The sequence below is a fragment of the Cephus cinctus genome, unplaced genomic scaffold, assembly GCF_000341935.2.
Source record: "Cephus cinctus unplaced genomic scaffold, Ccin1 Ccin1_scaffold0017, whole genome shotgun sequence".
Lineage (NCBI taxonomy): Eukaryota > Metazoa > Arthropoda > Insecta > Hymenoptera > Cephidae > Cephus > Cephus cinctus.
The window spans coordinates 31,628-58,355 of record NW_014332765.1 but is presented as its reverse complement, the minus strand read 5'-3'; the positions used below and the strand labels follow the sequence as shown (position 1 = coordinate 58,355).

Here is a 26,728-nt window from a genome sequence, read left to right as displayed (position 1 = left end):
TTGAACGGTTAACTGACCGATAATATTAATTCAAAAACTTATAAGATCTCTAAAGATTTTGAATCTTTATCGAGGGTGGCGTTATACTTTTACTACTTATAGTTATACTTTTAAGTTTACTACGTTATACTTTTAAGTTTACTAATTAAAATTTAGTAATTCACAATAAGGAAGAATTGAGAATAACTGTAAAATACCAGTATAAGTACTACATTGAGTGTGGCGATAATTATATTCTGAAGTCTGGCTACTGAATAATTGAAATTATAAGGGAAGTTGACAGATCTGGATCTTTCCTGGCAGAATGATAAAATTGATCTTAAACAACGTTATCTTCATAGGGTATTAAATAGAATAGGAATCAGATTGATAATTCACTTTGCAAATAAAAGATTAATGGATAATAGGGGATTTTAAGAATTGAATGAGTACGGATCAAAATAATATGAATGCAATATTTGTATTATATGTATATTTAATTATTAAATTATTATGAGATATACTTGTCTGAATTCCCATAGAAAAGATATTAAGAATATTCTCATAATTTCTACGTATCATAGAGTAATCAATTTTTAGTTTTAGTTTACTGTTATATATTTTGATTTAACTCAAACTCGCAATAAAATAGATAAATTACACATTTTTTATACTCGGGAGCACTTCAGTTGTGAGAAAAAGAAATTAGACGGAAAGTCTCCTAAAAGGTGTGAAGAAGAGAGACTCACAAGGAAACCTTGGTAGGTGTCCGCTTCTGATTTTTTTTTGTTTTTACATATGTTGTAGCAGTCGATAAACTAAGCGACACGTTTTTTTTGTCGACCCAAATTGGGTTTTTGGGGGTGAAAACCGTCCTCGAAGATTGGGATACTAAACACCCATTTAAGTATTTCACATATAACAGCGGTATCTTTCACAATTAAACCAACTGGAAAAATTTCCTCACGATAAGGAATCAAAAATGGGATATTCTCAAATTTGTCGAATAACTTGTGTGGGGGTAAACTACCCCAAAATTATTTTTCCTTATAGAAAAAATGGCCAAACAGGAGTAAATTCGAGTCAACAAATTTGGAAAAAATATAACATATATTTGGCTGGCGATAATTAAATAAAGTTTACGTGTTTTTGCATTTTTGCGAAAAATTATTTTCTAAAAAGTAACTACCCTTAAATACATTTTATTATGTTTCTCTTCAATAAAATAGTTTTTGCAAATGAAACCAACTATAAAAATTTCCTCACAATGAGAGATCGAAAATGTGATTTTCTCAAATTTGTCGAAAAATTGTTAAGGGGGGGATGGGTGAACTCATGTAGGAAGAATCACCCAGATAGGAGGGTACTTCCACCAATGCCGCATGAACCCAATGGAAAGCCTTAATCGTGGAAATACCATGAAGACGGTGAATCACTTTTCGAAATCGAATGGAACATCGTGAAAATTGGAACCCACAGGAAGAACGAGCAACAGCAGCGTTGCTTGACCAATGTTGGATTCTCCCTCCAGAGTTTCCTCGTACTGTTTCTCTGCACATATTTCTGTCAGAGAAATATCCGGAAACGAAGGTGTTGTGATTGGCTGACACCCTGGAAGAACAACACGGAGGGAGGCAGGAAGAGCAATGCCTCTAACATGGAAACATACTGGCCAACGTTACCAAATCCACAACGTCGCTTCAGGAATTACAACTGTTGACAATAGTGAGCCCGAGATTAGGCCCGCATCGATTACTACTGGTATTGGAATATTTGATTAACTCCAAACGAACATTCACACGGTATCGTAGCGCTATCTCTGGGTAAGGTATAAAGGACACCGAGAATGAAAGAATCGAGTATTCAACGTACATCTTTTTTCTTTATTTGATGTCTACAACAAACTGTGTGTGTCGGCCTCCGTTTAAGAGCTTACGCCAAGAAGCCTTCATAGGCCCAGGGGGTCACCTTCCGGGCTCCCGTGTAGAATGACCTTCGGAGAAACATCATGCGTCGTTCCTGTATCGCCTGACGCTCATTGATGATGGGCCGTGGCATGCGACGGCTCTATCAGGGCGGGATTAAGATTTTCGCCCTATCCTAAGAGCAGAGGAAACGATAGTGAAACAATCCTTCTGGGATAGTATTGATATCAAGTAATAAACAGTAATAGTAGGAACTTACCAACTACACCTTTAATTCCAGGGGAGGGGGCACCCGCAGATAAACAAGGCGTAAACGCCATCACTCTCTGGGATTATAATAACTTTATCCATTACCTTCAAGTTCACTCGTAGGATTGAGAAATCAAGGACGCGAGACTCCCAAGGAGAAGAATCTGGCCCCGAATGAGATAAAAGGGGGCAGCAAGGAGGGGCATGGACCCGTAGGAAATTGCAAGGTGGCAGCCCCTGACAACCTCCTATCAAAACGATAGTCCCGTTTGAATTATAGCACAGCATTTGTTAACGTACTCCTAAGCTTAAGCAATATTATAATATCTATACTTACCTTGGTAGAATATTCATATTATAAACACACAGATTGCTCGCCAAAAGCGATCGAATCAACGAGGACGTCGAAACTTAAGGGGGGATGCTGTCACGTATGTACGTCTGGCAAAATTTTTACCCGGGTTCCTCACGTAATGCCGTGGTCGGCATCTCCGGACCCGCGTGATTTCTTCGTTACATTACTGTATCTTATTAGTATTCTTCCTTTATTTGCACATATGAGAAAAAGTCGAGATCAAAAGTACGGCATGTAACACAATATAGCAACTAGAAATACAGAAGGATTTTTGATTTGCATGAAAATTAATTTTTGGGAGGATTTAGGTAACTTTATTGTATATACCATCGCATTCAAAGTTTCGGTTCAATATTTTCATTAGACCAATCATACTTACGCGATTTTGTGAATATTTCTCAATTTTATGAATTTCACAAAAATTTGAACAGGGAGATATTCTCAAAGGATCTCATTATCGAAATATGTAAAATGTCGAAAATCCATTTTTTCGAAATTGTGAACTTCCTTTGTCCTGGTAAATCTAGTAGTGGGGTCATGGAGGAATCATATCCTGTCCTGTTCGTAATCTAGATCCAAAGTCGCTCGGGATAAACGGTTCCTCCTGGGTTTTTTTTTATCTCGCCACTGTCCAATTTGTAAAACATAAAGAAAAATTCGAGGAAAAGAAGAACTGATACCATAATTTTAATTTAAGAAAAACTACTCTCCAGGTCTTTCAAAACTTGCCAAATCGTATTACACCAAAATCTGTCCCATATACGTGTGGTCGAAACCAAGAAGTAATTATCACGTTTCGTGTCGGACCAATTTTTGGTTACTTTTCGTTCAGGCATCGTAGGTTTTATACGTATTAAAAGCAGAAATACAGCAGGGAGGAAGGACTCGAAGATTTCTGATTTTCAAATCTCTCCGGACCGTGGTATATATTTTAATTTATTTTCTAAATTCGACACCGATAACGCTAATCCAATAGCTACCCTACGCCACCTTCGACTATCCACCCTTCGTCTATGCAGCCGCACGCCAGACGGGCGCGAGCCAGTTCTTATTTCACCGGAAACTGACGTGCGAGGAATGTCCGGTAGTTGAGATTGGACAGTCTCAACTCTGACAAAACGAGAACTCGGATAACGGATACTTTTGATTTTTGCGGTCACGTGAAATCGAAAAATACAACAGAAAGCGTTGACTTTTCTGGGTCGCGTAAAATCAACAAAACTCAAGCAACTCGCTCAAACTGTACGTTATTATAGAGGGGGTCGGAGTAAGCATCAAGCAAGTACTGTAGAAGGCTGAGAGCGGACGAACGAGGACGTTAGAGAACGAATCGGAAACTAGAAAATCGGAACTAGAGCTGGAAAGTTTAGTACTCTGCTATGACTTTGCTACTCTCCTTTTTGTGAACCCTCCTTATCACGGCTTTCACAATTCCCGCCGGCATTTCTTCGGCTCCTGTTATCGGCGACATCTACACTCGCTGATGCCTTATTTTCGTATAGAACGAAACATCCTCGAGAGGCTACATTACACTAGAAATCTGCAGCACTTCCAGTTTGAAAGTTCTAAATAATACTTTTGCCAGGGTGAATAGTTTAAATATATAGAAATATGGTGAACGAACATAGAATTAAGATGTCCAAACCGTAACATTTTTTTAATTATTATTTGTCAAAATTGTTGGGAATTGAATATTGTCAAATGCATTACAAACATAGGATCGTTACATGTAATATATGATATGCCTGGAATATCTTTAATAATATGTAGAAACTTATATATATTTCTTTAGGTTATAAATTCTTTGATTTTTATATTAGAGATAATCACAATTATTATTACGACAGAAGAGTTTTAAATTTCAACTTTACATATTGATTACAATTGGTATTCCATACAATTCAAATGGTACATAAATTTTAATTTTAAGATATTATTTCGCATTGTGATACATCATTTGGCTTTTACTTATAGGTAAATGGAACTGTACTTCAAGGCAGGTGTCACCTGAATGCCTCAGCGCTCATCAAGGGTATGCCTGGCACGTGTTTCAAAGTTATCGTTCTCCGGTAAGTTTGTCATCATAGATACAGTTACATTAAATTCAGATTATGAACAGATTTCTTGTCTTTTGTAACTTTTGGTAAGTTGTATTGTTGGGCAAATCGAATTGTACCTAATAGTGTTTCGTTCATTCATATATAACTATTAGATTTCTCCAACAATACATCTTACCAAAAGTTACGCCTACTGATTTGAGATTCTTAGACAATTTTCTAAACTGACTATGTTGGCTCTAATTAATTGAAATTATAACCGATATTTATCTTAAGTTAATTAAGAGACAAACTTAGATTATGAAAATTAGTATAGCAAGGGTAATTCTACATATGTATTGTGACGACGTAATCGCACAAATAAATGGCACCGCCAGAAATAATTATTAAAAGATGAAATTGCTGGGTGCCAGGTATAACAAGAGTTACGCCGCTGTCTCCAGAATATACCTTAGCCAGCTCTTATGCGGTGGGGTCCTGGGTCTGGGAAACAATATCTAAATCTGAAATCTATAACCACAAAAAAACAACACAACAGGGGCTTCGAGAAATTAAACAGACCTGAGATTTCGTGCAAAAATACGAAACCCACAAACGGGCACGATTTATTAAAAACTTATATTAAAATTATATATGGCTTTTGATATGACTTCATCCAAACTCTACCACACTACCTTAACTAGCACCGTTAGTGCGCTTTGAACGACAGATTTCAAGGTGTATAAGATATATTAGGCGTCGCAGAATTGAAATCCGAGATAAAAATTTTCGAATTCAAAATGGTGGATCCAATATGTTATCCAGAAATTTTAGAAAATTATTGGAGATCTATGAAAATTATTATTTTTTATCGCTAAATCGGAATTAGGGGTCGAAAATTCAAAATGGCGGAACTATTATGAAAATTCGAATGTGAATTATGAACTCAAAAAAATCACCTCATAATATCAAAATTGAACGCTCCGATATCATTCTTCAAGTTATATGAGAGACAATCGTTATCTATGTTTTATTACAAAGGTATGGATGGATGTTCATCCAGACGCTTGTATGAATGCTACTTTACTTCACAAGTCTAATTATTATGTCAATATGATAAATTTTGTTTTGAAAGATACTCCCGATCACTTTATATTTCACGTACGCTCCCTTGCAGTTTCATTAAGCTGGGGGAAACATACAATTAAAGTGGATAATTTCAGGGTCCTACCTAAGACCCATTAAATTAGCTTAGTAAAATGCCTAATGATTTTATAATGCTGAGGCAGTTCCCCTATTACACGTTTCGAACGTTACAACCCAACCTGGGACCTGACAGTCTCCTACCTAGTGGCTACCTTGACACTTGACAAATTAGCTAGAACTCAGTCAGGGTCTATCGATAATTTTTCTGCGGGAGTGTGATCTAAATTAAATGATTCGTTCTTACGTTTTCAGGAAATTGCATTTTTAGATTAAAGTTTTACATTACAGGTATTATTGTGAATAATTCATTACACGACTGTAAATAACTTTGTTCTAGACGATCAACGGCAGTTAACGATCTTGCAGTAAAACCCATCGTCCAGTTTCCACCCACTCTTCAAGATGACGTAAGTCTAATATTTTTTATTATTTAAGTTAATGGGAAAACTTTTCTCTTTCCATTAATTTTACATAGTTTCAACCATTATAATATATTATTGAAGTTATCATTTTTTGTCTTCCTCTGTATTAACACATTGCATCATTTATTATTATATCGTTCTCATGGCTTTGAAAAAGTAGAATTTAGAAGGCATTATTTGAGTCGAAATTTTAAACTTACGTTAAACCTCGAGGTTGTAAATTAAGTCTCTTTTGCTTTTTTTCGACTCTTAAGTTCTGCTTTAAACCTAGAATTCCTATCATTTCTGATTTAATCCTATTTTCAACCTTTATATTGTACTACAACCTATTTTAATGGTCCATGTCCTACTAATTAGAAATTTGGTTTATAAAATAATTTGTAAAAACTTACGAACACCCACGTAATTATTCAATACCATTTGTCAAGTAATACATTTTTTAAGCGCCTCACAATAACAATAATTTGTTATCGATTGCTACATTTAGGAATATTCTAATAATTTTTAAATAGACGTAAATAGTGATAGAATAAAATAGGTAGATAGTAACTTTGTAATGCAATTTAGTCATATCAATAGGAATTATGAGAAACATTTTAACAAATAAATAAAATTATATAGCTTTGATCCTTTGTTATCACATTGGTGCGAATTGACATCTCCCCGTAAATTTCAAGGGTGTTGAAAAGTAAGTGTGATAATGAAGGGTCATATACATGGATAAAATTAAGAAAAATGAATGCACGTAATCGTAAACCTGGAATCTTGTTCAGTAAGTATCTACGTTGCGCGGTATAGAAATTATTATATCTAAACCCATTTTCATGATTTTACAAATTCGTGAGGTGCTTTTCGAAGAACAATGTTCATCCTGATATACAGGATGTTCCGAAATTACCTGATCAACGGGATATAGCGGTGTTTGGGAGGCACCACTGATCACGAAAATGACCTTCCTTGTCTCCGGAAGGTCATAGTTTATAAATGGGAGCAGGTCAAAGTTGACCAATCAAAAAGAGGTGTCAAGAAAAACGTAGGCACCTACGAACTCTGAGTTTTCTTCCCTCGCTTTGGTTTCTCGGTGGCTTTGGGCAGGACGACGTCAGTCGAATACATGCCTATTGGAACTTTGACCTGCTCTCATTTAAAAACTATGACCTTCCGGAGAAAAGGGAGGTCATTTTTATGATCAGTGGACTCTCTCGAACACCGCCATACCCCGTTGGTCAGGTAATTTCGGAACACTCTGCATACATGGAAAATAATGTTTTTATCAACAATATATATATATACAACAATATATAATAATATTTTTATTAACAATATATATTTGAAACTAATTTTATGTCCTGACTCGTATCGAAACTTCAAGGTCTTCGTTTTGCGAACGAAATTTTGCAAAAAATTTTTAAAAAATTCCGAAGTACACGATGAATTCTTTTCTATCGAATAGCAGTAATAAAATTCCAAAACATTCGTTAGACTTTTTTATTTTAATAGTCTAATCTCATCTTTAGATGAGACTTTTTGACTTGAAAAATTCACTTAAAAAATGCATGAAAGTGTAAATGCTAAAAATCTCATACTTACTTCATAATAATTGAAACGAAATAGTGTATTTAAAAATATGTTTTTGTTCACATTTCTTTAACATTGCGGTCAAAGGCTATGAGTTCAATATGAGGGTGTCGAGGTCGCGGAGTCATTAGTCCACGTAGTTATGCTCGGTACATACAAGACAGCCATACGCGAAGAATTAATGAACTATTCGGTCCTAGCGGCATCTTGGAGGACAGATGGCTTCGGTTTCCATCTCCAAAGTATCTGAGGGCGCGAGGTACCTCGACAAAATAGACTGGTAATTGTCAACCAATTTTATGAGATCTGAAAATTCTGCTAGTCCTCGCTGAACAGACCGGCACCTTACTCATGCATTGCGTAAACTGAAAATTGAAAACTGGAAAACGTTGTTTAAACACTGATCCTGATTTTAAGGGAAAGCCTTAGGCATAAGGAATACAGAAGATCGCCCTCTCCTCTGTATCTCGATAGCTCGCCCACGAGACTTCGATCGATGACAGATCACTGTACGATAAAATAATAAAAAAAGAATGCAATACAACAGATTATTATTTCCAATCGGTTCTAGTGGTTATAAAACTAGTTGGAAGAATTCTTGTTCCTCCTTTGAAGGAGTTTATATTCACTATATTTGACTTCGTCATGTGTAGACAAAACGAATATTGTATAGTAAATAGGAAAACGCAGCAAAGATGAACTGAGGATGCCTGGATGATCATCAAAGTTAAGGTAGTTATATCGTAAAATCTTTTTCGTCAGAGTCTTCTAAAACTATGAAAGTTTATTCTCTGAATTATTACCTACAAAACGACCCTATGGTGCTTGAGTTTCACCGTCCCGACGTTATAAAAAAACAATGTCAGAGTTTGAAGTTTTCACATGTTAGATATGGGACAAGTGTATGTCGAGCGTATCGTGACATCATGTTTTATTTTTGTATGAAAACTACTTGTCAAATTTTAATAAATAAGAAATATATTATAAAATCAGATGAGAGGAATACTTGAAGTTTTTTTAAAAATTATCGTACGGCCCGTTTTAAAGTTACAAGTATTTAAAACACAAAATACCTTAAAGTTTCTTTTCTTTTACAAACGATTAACTTAGAATTAAATCCACTAACACATTTCACATTTTTTTTTATATTACTTACTAATCGTAAATGCATTTTTTTTCAACAAAATATACGATGCTTTTGTTTCTGACTAGCATAAACTTTTTCATCTTACGTGCATTAAAACAGCGAGTTTCAATACCTGTTTGGCCGGTCCATGAAGTTTAGAGGAAAGGAAGCCCAACGTAACGTTGGAAAATATGGTTCACAAACCCGTACGCAGTAACTACGTAATCATAGTACAGTAATTATAGTCGCTACATTTGGTGGCGCTCTTACGTCTCGACTCCGCGTAGCAACGGAAAGACGTAACGACGTCGGACCTGCTCGCGCGCGCTCCTCCCCTCCCCGCCAACCGCGTGACCAAGTACCCTCAGTGACTGAGCGAGGGCCAGCGTACCTACAAGTGAATCACGTTTGCGGGCACAATAACTTATCAATCTTTCTTCTTTAGCTTAGCTTAGAACGACATGAGAATTCAAAATTTTAAAATTAACCTGCGGTTCACACACACTTTTTGTAAATAATTTAAATTACAGCATCGTAGCACCTTTGAAGGCACCGCCACGGTGTCAATCCCGTGGCTAGTCCTCTCCCGTCATATAATCAAACAGCATGGAAGACTATCAATCCCCCGCTTAGTGTGCAAGGACTCTACTTTTTCAGAAGGCACGGATGGGTATTAATCACCATCCAAGTCCGGACATTCACGTGTTATCAGAAACATAAATTTCTCCTTTACCCTCAAAAAAGGGTCGGGTGGGAATAAACCCCTTCGCCTGTCCATATAACCAAAGCACTTTGAAAACATAATTTTCACGTCTGGTGTGGTGTGACGAGTTTTGCCGTTGATACTGATAATGAAGCTGTCACTGCAGTACGTAGTGCATGTCCTGTTTATCCACCTAAAGATGATCAATTGGCAGTTCTTCGCTCGATAAATGACATCTTGACTAAACTAGACATAACAATGGCTAAAGTAGTGTTACGTGTCGGCCCTCCTATACATATACGACACTCGCCAATCCATACATATACACAGCCACTTATACCCGTGGCCAACCCATATTATATTGTTATACCCCAACCCATACATATACTATACACACTACATATGCATTATTTTTACCGACAGTACTAGATAAGTATGGTAACGTTTTTCGGTAGTGCTATTTCGTACGCTCCTTATTAGTGTACGAAATGGGATGTAGGTAAGTGCTTAGGGCTGGCGTCTTTAAGAATGTAGTCGAAACAGGTTGGTAAAATAAAATAAAATAACAAAATTTTATTAAATACTCGATAATCGGTACAACAGTTTTATTTATTTGCCAACCGTATATCTGATACATATCTATCATTAGAATCTGCAATAGGTAGCGCACACTCAGTCAAAAGATAGATGCTTGCACGGAACCGTCCAGAACATTTCAATAATTTGTAGAAATATTTCGACACAAGTGTAATAGAACCTTTGGACCACTCCAATAGTTTCGTGGAGAAATACGTTCGTAAGGAGCATTTATGTGCTCGAATCGAATAACATTTATATGTCAATATCAAAGAACTCAATCGAGTAGCGTGATAAGCTGCAATTCATTTGTTATAAGCTTTCGATAAAATGTGTAATATACATTTCTCAAATAATTTCTCATTAAGAATTTATCTTTATAGGATGCAAGATGCTTCAGCCAATACAAGGGAGTTCATACAGTTTCTATTAAGAAGGTACGTACGATTCTTCACTATATTACAATAATTTAAATAGCACGAATATACCAAATAGTATAATTTAGATATGTCGTATAAATAATATTATAGCGCAGAGTATATCATGAGAATTTTCGAAGTTGGGTATGAGAATCAGCAATACCACATTCCTATACAGGGTGTTCGTTATGAAACACACTGTAGTAACATCGTTGCATTCCTTGTCAAATTCTAAAAAATACGTGTATTTTCATTTTTTATTTCATATATCAAAATTTTGAGATAATCAAGGTTGAAGTTGCAGTAATGCGACCAATCAGAGCGCGTTTAAACGGAGCATAGATGACGTCGCGAATCAGCCCGCAAGACCTGCTTAGACTAGGCCAATAATACTAACAAGGAAACCCCCCCAACCCGACCCCACCGATTTCAATCATTTTTTGATATGTTGTAGTACTCGACAAAATAAGAGACACGTATTTTTTTTTGTGCTGACATCCACTTTAAAGGGGTGAAAACGACCTCTGAAATTCACCCCTGAAAATCGTTTCTTTATCATATCTCGACTTCTAATTAATATTTTTTAATAAAACCAAGTGGAAAATATTTGTCATAAGAAGTCGAAGATATGAGGTGTGTTTATGACCCAAAGGGTTGCAACCCTTATTTTATATTTATATATAAACGCTGGTCTAGTTGGGACAAAGTCAAGCCCAGATCTTATAAAAATAAAAATGTCTATTAGGAGACCGGGATTTGGATCGTTTTCCATCATACCATCAGTGGATATCACGCTCTTTTGAAAATTCATTTTATACAAGTAGAATAATCACTGATAACAATTTTTCATCGCGTAGTTGTTAATTCTGTAATTGTTGAAATCTCACTTATAATTCTTGATCTAATATCATTCCGTGATAATTCTAATTGAGTAATATATCTTACATGTTCTTGGTAAAAATCAATTGTCTTTTTGTAGGGTCAATATGGTTTGGGTATTATGATCATCGAAGGCAAGCACGCCGAAGTTGGACAAGGAATATTTGTTTCGGATATTCAAGAAGGCAGTGCCGCTGAACAGGTGAGATACTTGCAGACTACATGGTTGTAGTCATTAAATAGATGACTTTCTCATTTATGTATTCTAAAAGAGTTCTATTCTAACAATTCTATACTATACTTGTAAAACAAAATGGGTTAAAATGTGATACTTAACGGGGACAATACCATTTAACGAATATCATCTTACACCTATGCTTTATTTTACTATAAATAACAAATTTATCATATGAACATCGAAAATACCTTGAATACTTCTAGAATACCTTTAGCTGTACACAGAGAAGGAGGTTGATTAAAATATATTACTGTCCAAAGTGTTATATCTTATGTGACGTGATTTTTCAATTTACGGTCACAAGATGACTCCAGCTATTCTTTCGTATAACGTTCACGCTTTTTGGTTTCCTTCGGATAGATTTGTACACGGTTATGCCAATGATGTCGGAAAGATTTGTTTTGTTAAGTTTGGGTCGAGGTGCTCGAATCTGTCTTCAAAAGATAGTCTCGAAACTAGTTGCCTGTCAGAGGAGAGCACCGTAAGTAGGAGAATTTTTTAATGAGATTTTAAAATAGTCTCTTTCCATAGACGACCTAGGATGACATCTGATATGAGCGTTTTTTCATGTAAGAGGGAGTTTATATCATTCGTTTTCAGAAAACCTTTCAAATACAATGCACATTAGAATGAACTGAGGTGTAACTTGAATCATTTTCATTATTTGAATTTCTCTATCATGGAAAAATTCTTTACGTGGTGCAAAAGATAATCTACTGTTGAAATGTATGAAAGTAAAGCCATTTAGTGTTTACATTTTTGAGGCCGGTATTACTTTTGTTGTAAGCTATCCTTCATTTTCTTCGAATACTATTTTAATCTTCACAACAAGAAATTGCTTCTAAAATATATAATAATATACTTTTCCGTAGTATTAAGAACAAGATTTACTATTGTAAGTGATCAATATTATTAATAATGTCTTGAGTTTGAGTTCGAGGAACGCTAGGAAAGTTATAGAGTTCGGTAATAAAGATAATATGAAGTTTTGTATGCTGACAGTTGGTATTCGACTACATCTTAGGATTAATGCAACTGTTGTTTGATAATCGGGACGATATTATACTTGCGGCGTTGGCTCTCGGTGATGTGACATTATCGAAACATAAACTCACTTGTATAATGTCGACATGCCAGCGATGAACGAGTATAAAAACAGTCGTTTTATCTTAATCTTTAAAATCTTGTACCTCCTTAAGGGGGGAGATACATTTTATCTGAATTTTTTCAATGAATTTTCATGAATTTATTGTGCTGAAATCGTAAGACCTATTAAAAAGTCCTTTTGCATACATATTTAATGACACTTTGTCTGCTTGTACAAATTTTTCAAAGTCATTTCAGTGCGTCGTACTCACTCGCTGTGCTGGATCGCAAGGCGCTATATTTCATTGGTATTCACGATTGCGACCTTTTGACTGATCTGGAACAAAAAATTCATGTGTATTCTGGTTTTTCAGATGACCCTTTATAGACGGTACTGCGGTCGCATTGAAAAATTTAAAAATCACAAAATGGTGACACGACAACGAATTTGTTTGAATTTAGCAGCTTTTGTCAGTCTTCCTAAAGTTGTACAGATCGTAATTTTTTATGTAGACTATTCTCCGTAGTAGGAGCTATAGCGAAGTATATTCTGAATACCTTGGGAAAATTTTAGATGAATCGGTTCAGTAGTTCCTGAGATATCGTGGGCACAAGTGTAAAAATTGTGGTTTCGAGAAAAACGCATTTAAAGTTTCGGTACGAATCGATAGAAATAATCGTTGATTTCAGTCACTTACGCTCAATCGGCTATTCCGGCGCCATATTGGGGTCTTTCTTCCTCAAGTAGAAATGTATTGAGCACTCCTAGCCTCTCTCTCAGCATTTCGTGCTTCTTGGACCCCGAAAGATGATCTCCTTTCAGCACGCTTCATGCGCTCGTCGTCGCGCGTAGCTGCAAGATTGTGAGCCTCGTAACCAATGCGCAGACCCATAGCACACATAATTCTCAGGATTGGGGGGAATCCCTCGTTACAAAAGCAGCTCGCTATGTATGTAGCGATTTCAAACGAGGAAAGACCACAATGCAGATGTTTTGGGGCCCAGCTCCAGAGTGTAGCATTGAAAAACTCATTGCCGTTTTGTGTGTAGGCCCCCAGACATCTCTCCAGCAATTCTTCTTTGGCCACATCTTCGTATATGGGTCGGATGACTGCTAAAACTTCTGCGTTGAACGGCTTATCATGTTTGAGCCCAGTTAAATTTTTTTATTCAAATTTCACTTCCTTGTAACATTTTTTACACTCCGTATATGCCTCATTGCCATAAATACCGTAAAGAAAATGAAAATCACATAACTACTATCCCTATCCCGCGAAACTTCATCATTCTGGCCATGCCGTCATTTTTGGGCTGAAGTTGACTTGAAAATCGAATCGGTTTCGGTTGTTGTTGCATTCCCCCGGAACTTCCTTTTCCTATGACGGTCCGGTCGTCCACGATTATCTCGGCTGCCTTTTTTGTCCATCGTTCAATTCAACAACTACTGCACTTTTATTCGTGACTGAAATACGCTTACTTCGAAAGTCTAAGCAATACTTACGTACGAAACGTCATTTGCAAATTCGAATAAGCCGAACAAAGGATGAAAAATAAGAGGGAGTTTCTTATATACGAAATTTCCGGATTAGCAGCTGCACATGTGTAGCAGATTAGGCTTAGGTGCACCCAAGCCCATCTATACCCACCCAAATCTATACCCACTGTATAGATTTCTCTGGAACGTAGATGACTTTGAACCCGCCACTGCGCCTACAGAAAGGTTGCGAGAAGCGTTTCGACTTGCACAAACCTGCACGAGGCTGGGGGGTTGGGTTTCGCGAAGCTTCTCCGTGGGATGAGGAAGCTGCCGCGACCATGCGATATAACATTCGAAGTCAAACCGGCTGAGGGCTACCGTTCGAAACTTGCACGAATTTACACGGGGATGCGAGGGGGTTCATCGAAGCTTCTAGAAGGCTCTCCGGGGTGGGGGGCAAGGGGCTGCCTCGAATCGTCACGCAAGAGGACCGTCGGCTGTAGGAGCGATCCTCCGCGACTTAGAACGGACGCGAACCGTCGAAGCTTCTAGAAGATTTTCAATCGTGTGCAATTCCTAGAATCGAACGTGAAATTCATAGCATTCAAAGTAAAATTCCTAGAATCGCCCCATAAATTCCTAGAAAATAGGGGTCTCAGTGATGTTATTTCCGGAAATCGTAGAGCTTACCACGGCAACTTAGCACGGACACCTACCTTCGAAGGTTCTAAAGTGTCGGTAAATGTCGGTTACAGGAATCCTGGTCCAGAACTCCCAAAGCTATACTACTACTTATATTTTGAGTTTGTTTCCGATTTTATTTGTCTTCTTTTTCTTTGTACCTGAAGTTCTTAATAATTATAATTTAGTGTATTCTACTCCGTGTTCCCTCATTTCAGAAAACCCTCCCCGAAGTATTAGTTTAGATTTCTTGAGACTGACTTCTGATCTGTGTTCGACTGACCCCAGGATTAGGTCATAATATCTAATTAATTCCTTCATAAAACCATTCTGACATATATATTTCGAAATTGTACACGTTTATTTTTGAAAATATCGATAAGATACAATGTATAAATAAAATATATAATGAGTGAGTAATTTTATCATATGCGTTAAAAGAATGGTGTGTCGTTTACTCTAAAGTATGTAGTTCATTTCTACAGGCATTAATTTAACACGAATTATATGCGTTGTACGTGGTGAGTTACAGTACTAACGCAGATTTAAATGTGTAACAAATTTAATGCAGATTAAAAATTAAATTTAAAAATCAAAATTATACACTTCTTACAGACAATACGTTCTTCGTGTGTCCTTTCAATACATCTATCACTAATACGCACTAAAAAAAAGTGTATAAGTGTTTTAACGCACCACGTAACATACTTATTTATGCAGCCTACTTTGCTTGTATTCCATCAGCGAATTTTTTAAAGACAAATTTCTTGAATTTGATTTTGAGAAGGGAAAGCCGTAATTTCGATAATCCTATGAATGTCTATTAAAGAATCACCTCCTTCTCGTTTGTCTTGAGATTTATCTAACACCGTATATCTATAATTTTATTGTATTGTGTGTATTATAATCTATTAATTTTCATTTCTAGGCGGGGTTACAAGTTGGAGACATGATATTAGCTGTCAACTTGGATTCACTTTTAGGCGCCAGTTATGATGAGGTATGGTTTAGGAAAAACTGCATGAAATACATACATTGTACATGTTTGAAACATATATGTTTTAACACATGACCTCGCGAATCATACGATCAAATTTAATGCAGATCTCGTAAAAATAAATTAATGTCATAAATACAGAATTTTCAAGCTCTATGCGTGGCCCATTTTTTAATATTACTCTATCAATACTCGGAACATAATTTTTTATCTAAATTTAAACTCAATCAGTTCAGTGTTCATCCGGAATTTTGGATAGACATATTTACCGTCGCGTGTACACATACATACATGTCCTATTTCCGATAACAATTGCGTAAACGAGAATTAATGTATGCATGTCTGTGAACATGTTATATGCAATATGCTTTATGAAGTCCTTGGTTGCGTTGTGTATTATGGACGCAGATTAATTCAAGTTCTTCAGAACATTTTCTACTGTCATGTAGTCTTTTTTACATTTTTCATTGTTCTCTAAATATATTTTATAAAAATCCGACACATTATTAGCGCTGTACTAGTCGGTCATACCTCGATTGACCAATTAGCAACTACATTTCAGCCTTGCAGTAATTCTAGAGGTACTGGTGACCCAAAACAGTTAATCTTCCATTGTCAGTTCATAAGGGAAGTTTAACATTTTTAGATCACCATTTTCAACGAGGTTTGGTATTCGTGTTGCGGGCCATCCAGCAGTGAATTGTTTTCAATTATTTAAGTCACATCTCCTGAGTTTGCAAACAATAGTATATGTGGACTGAGAGCGAAAACGGGTGTTTCCGGCGCAAACGCCTGTTTTTTCTCGAGGTTCACATACAATTTTCTTCAACAGCGGAGGAAACGCGAGTTTCCGCGTAGTGGGTGATTCTCGGTTCGGTGCAATCCAGCAGATTAATTTAGTAACTCGGGCAATGCGTTCACAGAGGTGGAAGGGTGTTCAGGGGGCAAAGCCCCCGATAGGGGTGCAGGGGGTGAAGCCCCTGGCGAGGGGTTTCGGGGGGGGGGGCGAAGCTCCCCTGAAGTAACCATAACCACAATTTAAAAGTTATACGAACATTACATTGAAACTTCTTGAGAATGCACATTTAAAATGACTCTAGCATAATGCATCGAATAAGAAATATTACAATTTATGAAAAATCACAATGAAAATCGTATTCTGAAAAGTGCATTTTTTTAAATTTAACAATGCAACGTAGATTGTTTTACATCTTTTTCCAAAATGAAAATTACAGTTGTTAGAAATATTGATTTGTTTTGATTTCATTGAAATATTCAACTTTTCAATCCTTCACGTTTGATCAATCGAGAATTGCCCGTTTTCGCTCCGCTGTTGAAGAAAACATTTTTAAATTACATAGTAATCTCAGAAAATAAAATTAAGTCTCATTTATAACAATTTTTTTTTACTAGATTTGCTGAGTGTAATTCCGTTCACTTGAGTTCATTAATAACAAGACGTATAACAATGATAACTTATTACTGTGATCAATGATTATTTATTATAAAATTATATACAGAGTGTATCAGCCCAGATGCACGTTTGAGATTTGCGGTGACACGGTGCACAATTTCGAAAATCTGATGTCACAACCATTGAATATTTTTTGATTGCGCATCGAATGGGCATATTATTATTGTTCGCTTAACTTCCGGTCGCAAATAAAAAAAATTATCTTTGTCATTTCAAATGATATTGAAAAAAGTTAAATGCAAAAGTTGTAGAGCAAGAAAAAATAATAGAGATGAAAAAAAATTCGGACGGATTGCCCACATAATAAGAGAGATATTTGCGTCCGAAATTTTCTCAGTTTTTGACAAATTCCTGATACTGGAGGAGCGCCTTAGCTTCGTGCAGCTTCACGCCGAACTCACGATTCGCAATTGTTTTGAGGTAAGCGTTCTGTCAGACGCAAACCCGTACAAGGTGGCTAAAATATATTACAATGCTATTTTTCATTACAAGTTAGAAGCCGAAGTATTCCTGCTATAGATTTCCGTGATCCCGGATGTAGATTTTAGAGTCTTCGTCTTCCTGGACGTGGATTTTCGAGCCTTCGTGTTCCTCGCCGTAGATTTTGGGGTCTTCGTTGTCCTGGACGTAGATTTCAGAGTCTTCGTGCTCCTTGCCGTAGATTGTGGAGTAGCCGTTTGTACGCGTGTACTATCTTATCCGGGTTGTTCCTCACTCCCGATGCGCCCTTAGACGTTCAGCTATTTGCTGGCCCTAGGGTTGACTACAATACAGGTACGTTGTCGCCACAAAGTGCCGAACACTTTGCGGGGCTCCTTTCCCCACGCACATTCTTTGCTATTACGGTCGCCACCCAATTGTGTTATACGGCCCAAATTGGCAGAACCTTCTAATATTTACGCGGTGTGAATCTCCTTCTCCACCTCAGAGTTCAACCACCCTGTAGTTGTGTTGAAGTTCTTTCCTGCGCCCCGGCTATTTTCGGTTTGATGCCCTGATTTCCCTATCGGTGACACAGTTATATCCGTATTCAAAGTCCATAGGGCTGGCCGGGTCGAAATAATGTTGTACACAGAGCTTAATTAATATACTGTCAAAACTTTTTATTCACTTGGAGACTTTTACTACACTTGTTACATGTTCAGGTTCTTGTTGATACTGAATCCTTGGTGGAAACGGCGCTCCTTTTATACTATTCGCCCCCCATCAGGGGTTTTACATGACTATTCATTAATGCTAATGCCTTATGCTAGAAATTTCTAACTTAGTGGTGATGCTCTCTCGGGGTTCTACTTTGCCTCGCAATAAGTCTGGCCTCCCTCCGATAACCTTGGGTTCGCAACATAGGTCGTCCTTTAGGTCCCGGTTTATCTTTGAGGGTGGGGACCATGCGAAGGTTTGCCCTTCGGATTGTCTCGTTACTTATCCAAAGTTGTTTCACTGTCCCTTTTCCTTGAGGCCTTTTAATGGTATGGTCTCTTGGTGCAGTTGTCCTTTGGATGTTGGTGTGTCCTCGGGTGACCTTGGCAAGGTTGGCACTCAATGCTGGTTCCTAAGGACCGTGGTGTCTACCGTTCATAGGGCATGTTCCTGCCTGCCCTTTGGTACCTCATTCAATGGTACGCCCTTGGAAATGCCTTTTCTAGTTGGGTGGCCTTATCGAGGTCGGCACCCTATGCTGGTTCCTAAGGCCCTTGAGGAGTGTTTACTGTTTAAAGGACATGCTTCTGCCTGCCCTTGGTGACCTCCTTCAATGGTATGCCCTTGGAAATGCCTTTCCTAGTTGGTTTTCACCCACTGTTGCTCAGGGTGCGTGCTTCCAACAGGTGACGGCTACAAAATGTCATTATCTGTTACCTGTCATTATTTATCAATATATAGAGTGAATCACGAATCGTGATCAGTAGAGATTACTTTGTTATTAGCAGTCTGATTGAAAATGTTTTCGTCAGCTTTTGCATGGTTTCAAGAGAGCTTTAGCGTGATAATGAAAACTTACTGGTCAACTCTTTTTTTAATGTTTTTTCAAGGTTACCTCGAATTTTTTGCAACTGAACATATAATTTTTTACGCCTGTCTGTTAGAGGATTTCAAGACGGATACGGCACATGTAAGGATATGAAATTTTTTTCATCTGGTTCGAAAGAAAATTAAAAAACTTTGTATCACAAGGAGAATCACAAGGACTGTGGATGCATGCTGAACCATCAGTGTAGAGGCCATAAAAAATGCAAAACAATCTTTTGTTCGCCGTCTACGTGAGTGCATTGCAGCTCGTGGACACCATTTTGAACATTGCTACAATGAAGATTGGTAAATTTTGACTTGCTAACAACATTGGATGCGTAATAAGGGCGTAGCTGTGATTCTCCTTGTGATGTAAAGTTTTTTAATTTTCTCTCGAACCAGATGAAAAAAATTTCATGTCCTTACATGTGCCGAATTCGCCTTGAAATCCTCTAACAGACAGGAGTACAAAAATTATATGTTCAGTTGCAAAAAATTCAAGATAACCTTGAAAAAACATTAAAAAGCCATGCAAAAGCTGATAAAGTTTTTTCCGATCGGACTGCTAATAACAAAGTAATCTCTACTGATCACGATTCGTGATTCGCCCTGTATAAATATTTTACAAAATTGTATATGCGTTTATTCATTTAAACAAGTAAATCATTACTTCATTTTTAAAGTCATGATGCCTTTTATCGTAGAGAAATTTAATTTCTCTAACGATATTGATAATAATGACCTCTTCTATAGAGTTGGTAATGACAGATGACAGGTAATGACATTTCACGAATGAAAATATTGGCGGAGCAATTGTTTTTTTCGCAGAAGCCCGTTACGGTGCACGGAACGGGGCATGCTCGATGCTACTCATCACGCTCCGTGATCCATAAAATACCTAATGACCCTCGCAACCGTATTCCGTATCGTGCTATGTCCAAGACGTAGCCAAAATCGTAGAGATTTAGTAAACGCTCGGTTTTAAAAACAACTTTCTCTATCTTAATTGGAGTATCCAATGGAATTTTGCAAATATACAATTTAATATCGCGCCATGTTACGTATTCCGTGTCCCGTGTCCCGTTGCATTGTAGAATGGCCTTCGGGCGACGCACAGGAAAAAACGTAAGACTTAACATAAGCGCTAGACCATAACATTTTATGGTCTAGTGGAGTCTGTTCATTGATCAAGCGCTTACATTATCTTACGTTTTTTCCTGTGCGATGGCCAGGTATGGACACCTAGTCCCAAATACCGCGATCACATTGTGCAGATTCGACCAAGTTATAGCGTTCGCCCAGAGATGGCGAATCGAACAGTTGCTCCTTTGCCTTACATCGCAACTGATACCATCAAATTTGCCGGTCTGTCAATTATTACGTGTGTCTGTTAAACAGCTCCTTATAAAAATATCAAGAGTCGAAAAACTATGTAATACTATGAAGTGGTCAGTATATCTTTGGTTTGACGCAATATTGACATCGAAGATGTCACATTCCTCAAGCGAGCTCGATGAATTGCGACGTTATTTCCCACAACAAAAATCTCAGTAAACTAAATTAGTATAAAAGTTATGACGTGATTTTTCGAATCACGGTCCCAAGGCGACTCCGGTTACCGATACAGATAACGTTCTCGATTTCTGGTTCCTTTGGGGTCGCCACCCTGCTCAGAAGCTACGCTCTCGGGTTGATTCGAATAGTTATGTCAAGGCTCTCGTAAGATTTCATTATTGTTTAGTTGAGGTCGAGGTGCTCGAGTCTGCCGTGGGGAGATAGTCTCGACGTACCGAGTTGCCCGGCAGAGGAGAGTACCCGACGGAGACGTCTCCACCGACCGGCAGAAGCCCGGATGAAATACCGGCGCCCCGCTGGAGATGGGCAAAAGGCTGCAGAGCGGCCGGAGGTAGTTTTGATACGGTTAAGGGCAGGAGAGGAACTTCCTGCGCGAGTTAGGGATGTGGTGCTCAGCTGTCGCCCGATGCCCTGGGGAAGCGGCCGTGGAGGATCTCCAGAAGTGACGTACCGATTCGTTAAGGAACGCTCTCGATTTGGTTTAAAGGGACGGCTCGAAGGAGATAGAAGAGTTATCGGTTATAAGGCTCTCGACCAATCTGAATGATTAGTTCTCGGATTTGGCTGTTGTCAAAGCAGTATGTCTCGGGGCACCGACCGAGGTGTCACGGGCTGGCCGTGCTCCCGTGCTATCTGTTGATAGTTTTTCTTGCCGTGTTTCGCTACGGTATAGCAAGTTCTCGATTCGTACAGTTCTCGCGTTGTTCTCGCGATATCCAGGCAATTCTATGAATTCCTGTGAGTGTTACGGAGGTGTAGTGCTGTGTCTTAGTGCAGTGCTCACCAGAGTGTCCTTTGGATACAGTTCTCGGCCTCCACGGATTAGCTGCAACAGCTCCAGTGAGGACTCCCAATTTATTAATTGGTGAAGGGATCTCGATAGACAATTAAGATTCGTTCTGGTACGTTCTCGGTTCGTCGCTCTCTGTCTCTCGCACTATTTGCCGGACTCTTACTCCGACCCTCTCTACCTCAAACGTAGCAGCCTGAGCGGCCGTGCATTTCCGTAACTGTCTGCTCCCGTTCGTGTATCCAGTTGCGTTTGCTGATTTTACGCGACCCCAAAGATCAGCACCTACGGGTGCGTTTCTCGATTTTACGCGTCCTCAAAAATCGACAGGATCCGTTAAGCTATCGCCTCGTATGATAGGTTCCGTCAGAGCTCTCATTCTTGGTGGAGTTGGGCCTGTTCGAATCCAACTCCCAGTTTATACCGGCTCGTCAGTTCCCGGTGAAAAAGAATTGACTGGCGCCCGCCTGGCTTGCGGATGCACGAATGACGGGTGGACGGCTGAAGGTAACGTAGGTTGGTTCTCGAAGATAGTTCGCTCTCGTATGTTTGCTATCGGTGTCGGGTCAAGGAAAAGAATTACGTTACAAAGTATAAAATATACTTAATTAGTATATACATAATTATTTAGTATAATACATAATTAGTATAAAAAGTATACAAAACGCCGGATAATTTTTTCTCAATTGTTTTCGGTATTTTACAACCCGACACACGATAAGAGAATTCTGTTGGGCGCCAGGTGATCTCTCGAGGACACTCGACACTCGAGATTTTAGTCGTCCTTCGTAGGAAGCTGGAGGTTCGTAGGAACAATGTTGACTGCCAACATTGGCATGTGGTTATCATCCAAGACTTGCTCGGTGATTGGACCAAGCTTGGATGCCAATGTTGGCACTATCGGCAGCGAGGTTAGCCCAAGCATCGGCCCGTTCCAATTACCCTACATGGGCGCTCCGAGGCACGCGTTCTACGGGTATCGCACGGGTAACACTCAAACATACTATAAGGTTAACGAGGGAGAACAGATTCGATACCTCGATGTTATCTCGCTCTATCTCACTGTAAATAATTACGACAACTTCCCCGTGGGACATCCTGTAGTGTATATAGATGACGAGTGTAAAGAGGCTACAGGCGATGATAATGACATATCAAAAGTTCAAGGGCTGGTAAAATATACTGTTTTATCGCTGAGAAATTTGTATCATCCTGTTTTACCTGTAAGAATGCGTGGTAAATTAATATTCGTGCTACGTCGTTCTTGTTGTGATGAGTTAAATCAGAATCTTTGTACACATGAAAATTCGGAAGATAGGGCTTTTACGGGTACGTGGGTTTCTGTTGAACTTCAGAAAGCAGTCAGTATGGGTTATATCATCACGAAAATTGAAGAAATATGGCCATACGAGGTTAGTCAGTACGATTCTAGTACACGTAGAGGTGGTTTGTTCGTCGATTATATTGATACATTCTTGAAGGTAAAACAGGAATCTTCGGGTTGGCCTGTAGCGTGCATCGAGGAGGAGAGCAAACAGAAGTATCTTGATGATTACAAAAAGGCTGAAAGAACTGCACTCAATCGTGAGCGCGTAGCGAAAAACTCAGGATTGCGAGCCGTTGCAAAATTATGTCTAAATTCATTCTGGAGGAAATTTGGTCAGCGTGAAAATCAACCAAAAACAACGATTGTAACCAATGGCCACACATTCCTCGATACAGTTAGTGATCCTAAAAAGGAAATACTTAGTGTTCTCCCGATAAGCGATGATGTGGTATATGTTAACTGGTGTAACACAAATGATGCTATCGAACCCTCGAGAATTACGAACGTTGCGATTGCCGCGTACACAACAGCTCAGGCTAGACTACGACTGTATGCTCTCCTTAAGAAGATTGGTAGACAATGCTTGTATTACGATACGGATAGTATTATTTTCATTCGGTCGAGCACTTCTGATTCTAAAGATTTAGAAACAGGGACGAATTTAGGCGATTTAACCGACGAATTAGAAGATTACGGACAAGGTATCTATACAAGCGAGTTTACATCGTGTGGTCCCAAATGCTCTGCGTACAAAGTTGAAATCTCTAAAGGTGTTACCAATTACATTTGTAAAGTTAACTATGTCTTAACTATGTAAATACGGAAAGCATCAACTTTGACACATTAAAATCTTTTGCAACTACTGATCTCTCTCCCGAAGGAGATTTGGAGATAATTCTTTTTTATAAATCTTTAAGTCGAAACAAAATGCACGATGTCATTACACGAAACGAAACAAGAACGTTTAAGAGTAATTTTGTGAAGCGACGATTAGTCGATAACTACGATTCAGTACCATACAGTATGTTGTAAATTTATCTAATTTTAGACTATGGTAATGTCCTACGACTATGTACACTTTTTAAGGAATAATAAAAAAATAAATAAAGTGTTCACAGTCTGTAACGTTTATCTTCTTAAACTGGGCGTGCACGATTTTTTCCCAAGGCCGTTATCTAAAACTGCACCACCCCCTAAAAATCCTAGGACCTATTGCATTACCCATTGTTCAATAATAAGAAAAAAACTCGTAGATCTGTGGAAGGGATGGTCACATTTTTGACCACTGTGTGGTAGGGGTAGTTCATCCTCTTTTTATGAATAGCGGATTGAAATGGTGCAGCACTTCAGTATTAACTACAAACATCTCAAAGTGACAGTATCCAAAATAAACGAATAACAACATAATGGCGTGCGACCTAAGAAAATTTTACACCACCACCCTGCTACATCTCTCCTGATGGATTTGATGTGCCAGGAGTTTCATCGGGCGAATGAGCCTGATAGAGATTTGAGGGTAGTACGCAGGATTTTTGAAAACGCGAAGATACCAAAAATAGTCCAGTAGTATAAAAAGGGCTGCATGGACCACCAGGCAACTATAGAATTATGTCACGAAATATTAAAAATTCGTGGTGAAGATCGTGATAATCGAGTGCGGATGATTAGAAATCGTAAGTGGTACCCAAGTGGTAGCTCATATACTTCTACTTCTCTATCTAATAAAGCTCGTACTAATGTCATAAATTTATTCACAGCTATTGAAATAAAATCGTCTACGATTATAGTGACAACGGCTGTCATTCATGAGCAACCGGCATCGATATTAGCATCGACACCATCGTCGTCACCTCCATCACCATCATCGTCATCATCACCACCATCACCAGCTCCCTCATTGTTGCCAATACAGCCACCACTACCACAACAATCATTATCATTAACACCACCAGTACCAGCATCATTTACTCCTCAACCACAACGAGGCGTGAAAAGACTGTACGAGGAGGAAGTAGAGTCTAAAAGTGGTAGGTACTGTAACTATATTATATATTTTTTATTAAAAAGAATTTAATTTTACATTTATTATTTAAGTTTATAGTATAAAATCCTACAATCTGGATGATATAGCCGTTATGCGTCAGCAGTTGGACGCTGAATGTGCGCAGCTCACGATTCCGCAGAAGATTTCTCAGCCTCCTGTAATTATCATTTTCCACGATGCTGAGATAACGACAAAAATGGAGCCTGCTTCGTCACCGTTACCCCCTACGGAGGAACAGGTTATGACCACCAACACTACTACCACTACTACTACTACTACTACGGTTTTCGATACACACTCCAAGAGTGATATGCTTTTAATGTCTCCAAAGGTACAGGAAGTATTGGAAAATTTATTAAACATTAAGGAGGCGGTCAAAAATATTCCTATATAAGTCTAGTAATAGTAGTAGTATTAAGAATAATTTGTATAATAATGATAATAATAATAAAAACATGTTTTTTACTGTTATAATGTGTCCCTCTTTTACTCATCCTTTGCCAAATTAACCTTTTTAAACCTAAGGTGGGAATGTAGGATTTAGATGATGATAATAATAATAATAATAATAATAATAATAATAATAATAATAATAATAATAATAATAATAATAATAATAATAATAATAATAATAATAATAATAATAATAATAATAATAATAATAATAATAATAATAATAATAATAATAATAATAATAATAATAATAATAATAATAATAATAATAATAATAATAATAATAATAATAATTTTCGGAGGCATAATATATATTTATTATTGTAACGATTCTTTTAATTGTGAACTTGAAACAAATTTATTAATTAAACTTTCTTTAACAAAAAGCAGAGAGAAAAGAAAAAAAGAAATCAATCTATAAATTAGGTTTTCAGTTATTCGATGAATATATATATATATATTGTAACGTAATTTTTTAACTTGACCCGACACCGATAGCAAAACATACGGGAACGACTATCTTCGAGAACCAACCTACGTTACCTTCGGCCGTCCACCCGTCGTTCGTGCATCCGCAAGCCAGGCGGGCGCCACCCAATTCCTTTTTCACCGGGAACTGACGAGCCGGTATAAACTGGGAGTTGGGGTGGAACAGGCCCAACTCCACCAAGAATGAGAACTCTGACGGAACCTATCATACGAGGCGATAGCTTAACGGATCCTGTCGATTTTTGAGGACGCGTAAAATCGAGAAACGCAACCGTAGGTGCTGATCTTTGGGGTCGCGTAAAATCAGCAAACGCAACTGGATACACGAATGGGAGCGGACGGTTACGGAAATGCACGGCCGCTCAGGCTGCTAGGTTTGAGGTAGAGAGGGTCGGAGTAAGAGTCCGGCAAATAGTGCGAGAGACAGAGAGCGACGAGCCGAGAACGTATCAGAACGAATCTTAATTATCTATCGAGATCCCTTCACCAATTAATAAATTGGGAATCCTCACCGGAGCTGGTGCAGCTAATCCGTGGAGGCCGAAAACTGTATCCAAAGGACACTCTGGTGAGCACTGCACTAAGACACAGCACTACACCTCCGTAACACTCACAGGAATTCATAGAATTGCCTGGA

The 26,728-nt window shown here is 38.1% G+C and overlaps 2 protein-coding genes across 2 annotated transcripts in view; both read left to right on the top strand.

The window, feature by feature from the left end:
• Positions 1-26,728, top strand: part of LOC107265201 — a 280,971-nt gene that overhangs the window by 235,623 nt on the left and 18,620 nt on the right. Inside the window, exons 25-29 of the mRNA XM_025082561.1 lie at positions 4,483-4,577; positions 6,088-6,157; positions 10,539-10,592; positions 11,554-11,655; positions 15,864-15,935. Coding sequence (XP_024938329.1) covers positions 4,483-4,577; positions 6,088-6,157; positions 10,539-10,592; positions 11,554-11,655; positions 15,864-15,935 — 393 coding nt within the window. The remainder of the gene's footprint in view (positions 1-4,482; positions 4,578-6,087; positions 6,158-10,538; positions 10,593-11,553; positions 11,656-15,863; positions 15,936-26,728) is intronic.
• On the top strand, positions 24,442-25,704 carry LOC112493988 (UV excision repair protein RAD23 homolog B-like). The gene is made up of 2 exons (XM_025082567.1): positions 24,442-25,132; positions 25,200-25,704. The coding sequence occupies exons 1-2, from the start codon at positions 24,688-24,690 to the stop codon at positions 25,541-25,543; spliced, it is 789 nt and encodes a 262-aa protein (XP_024938335.1). The 5' UTR covers positions 24,442-24,687; the 3' UTR covers positions 25,544-25,704.

Bases quoted from the DNA above. Each gene is read 5' to 3' on its own strand.
- LOC112493988 (XM_025082567.1), top strand. From the start codon at position 24,688: ATGGACCACCAGGCAACTATAGAATTATGTCACGAAATATTAAAAATT. The intron at 25,133-25,199 runs GTAGGTACTGTA...TTATTATTTAAG, and splicing joins GGAAGTAGAGTCTAAAAGTG to TTTATAGTATAAAATCCTAC.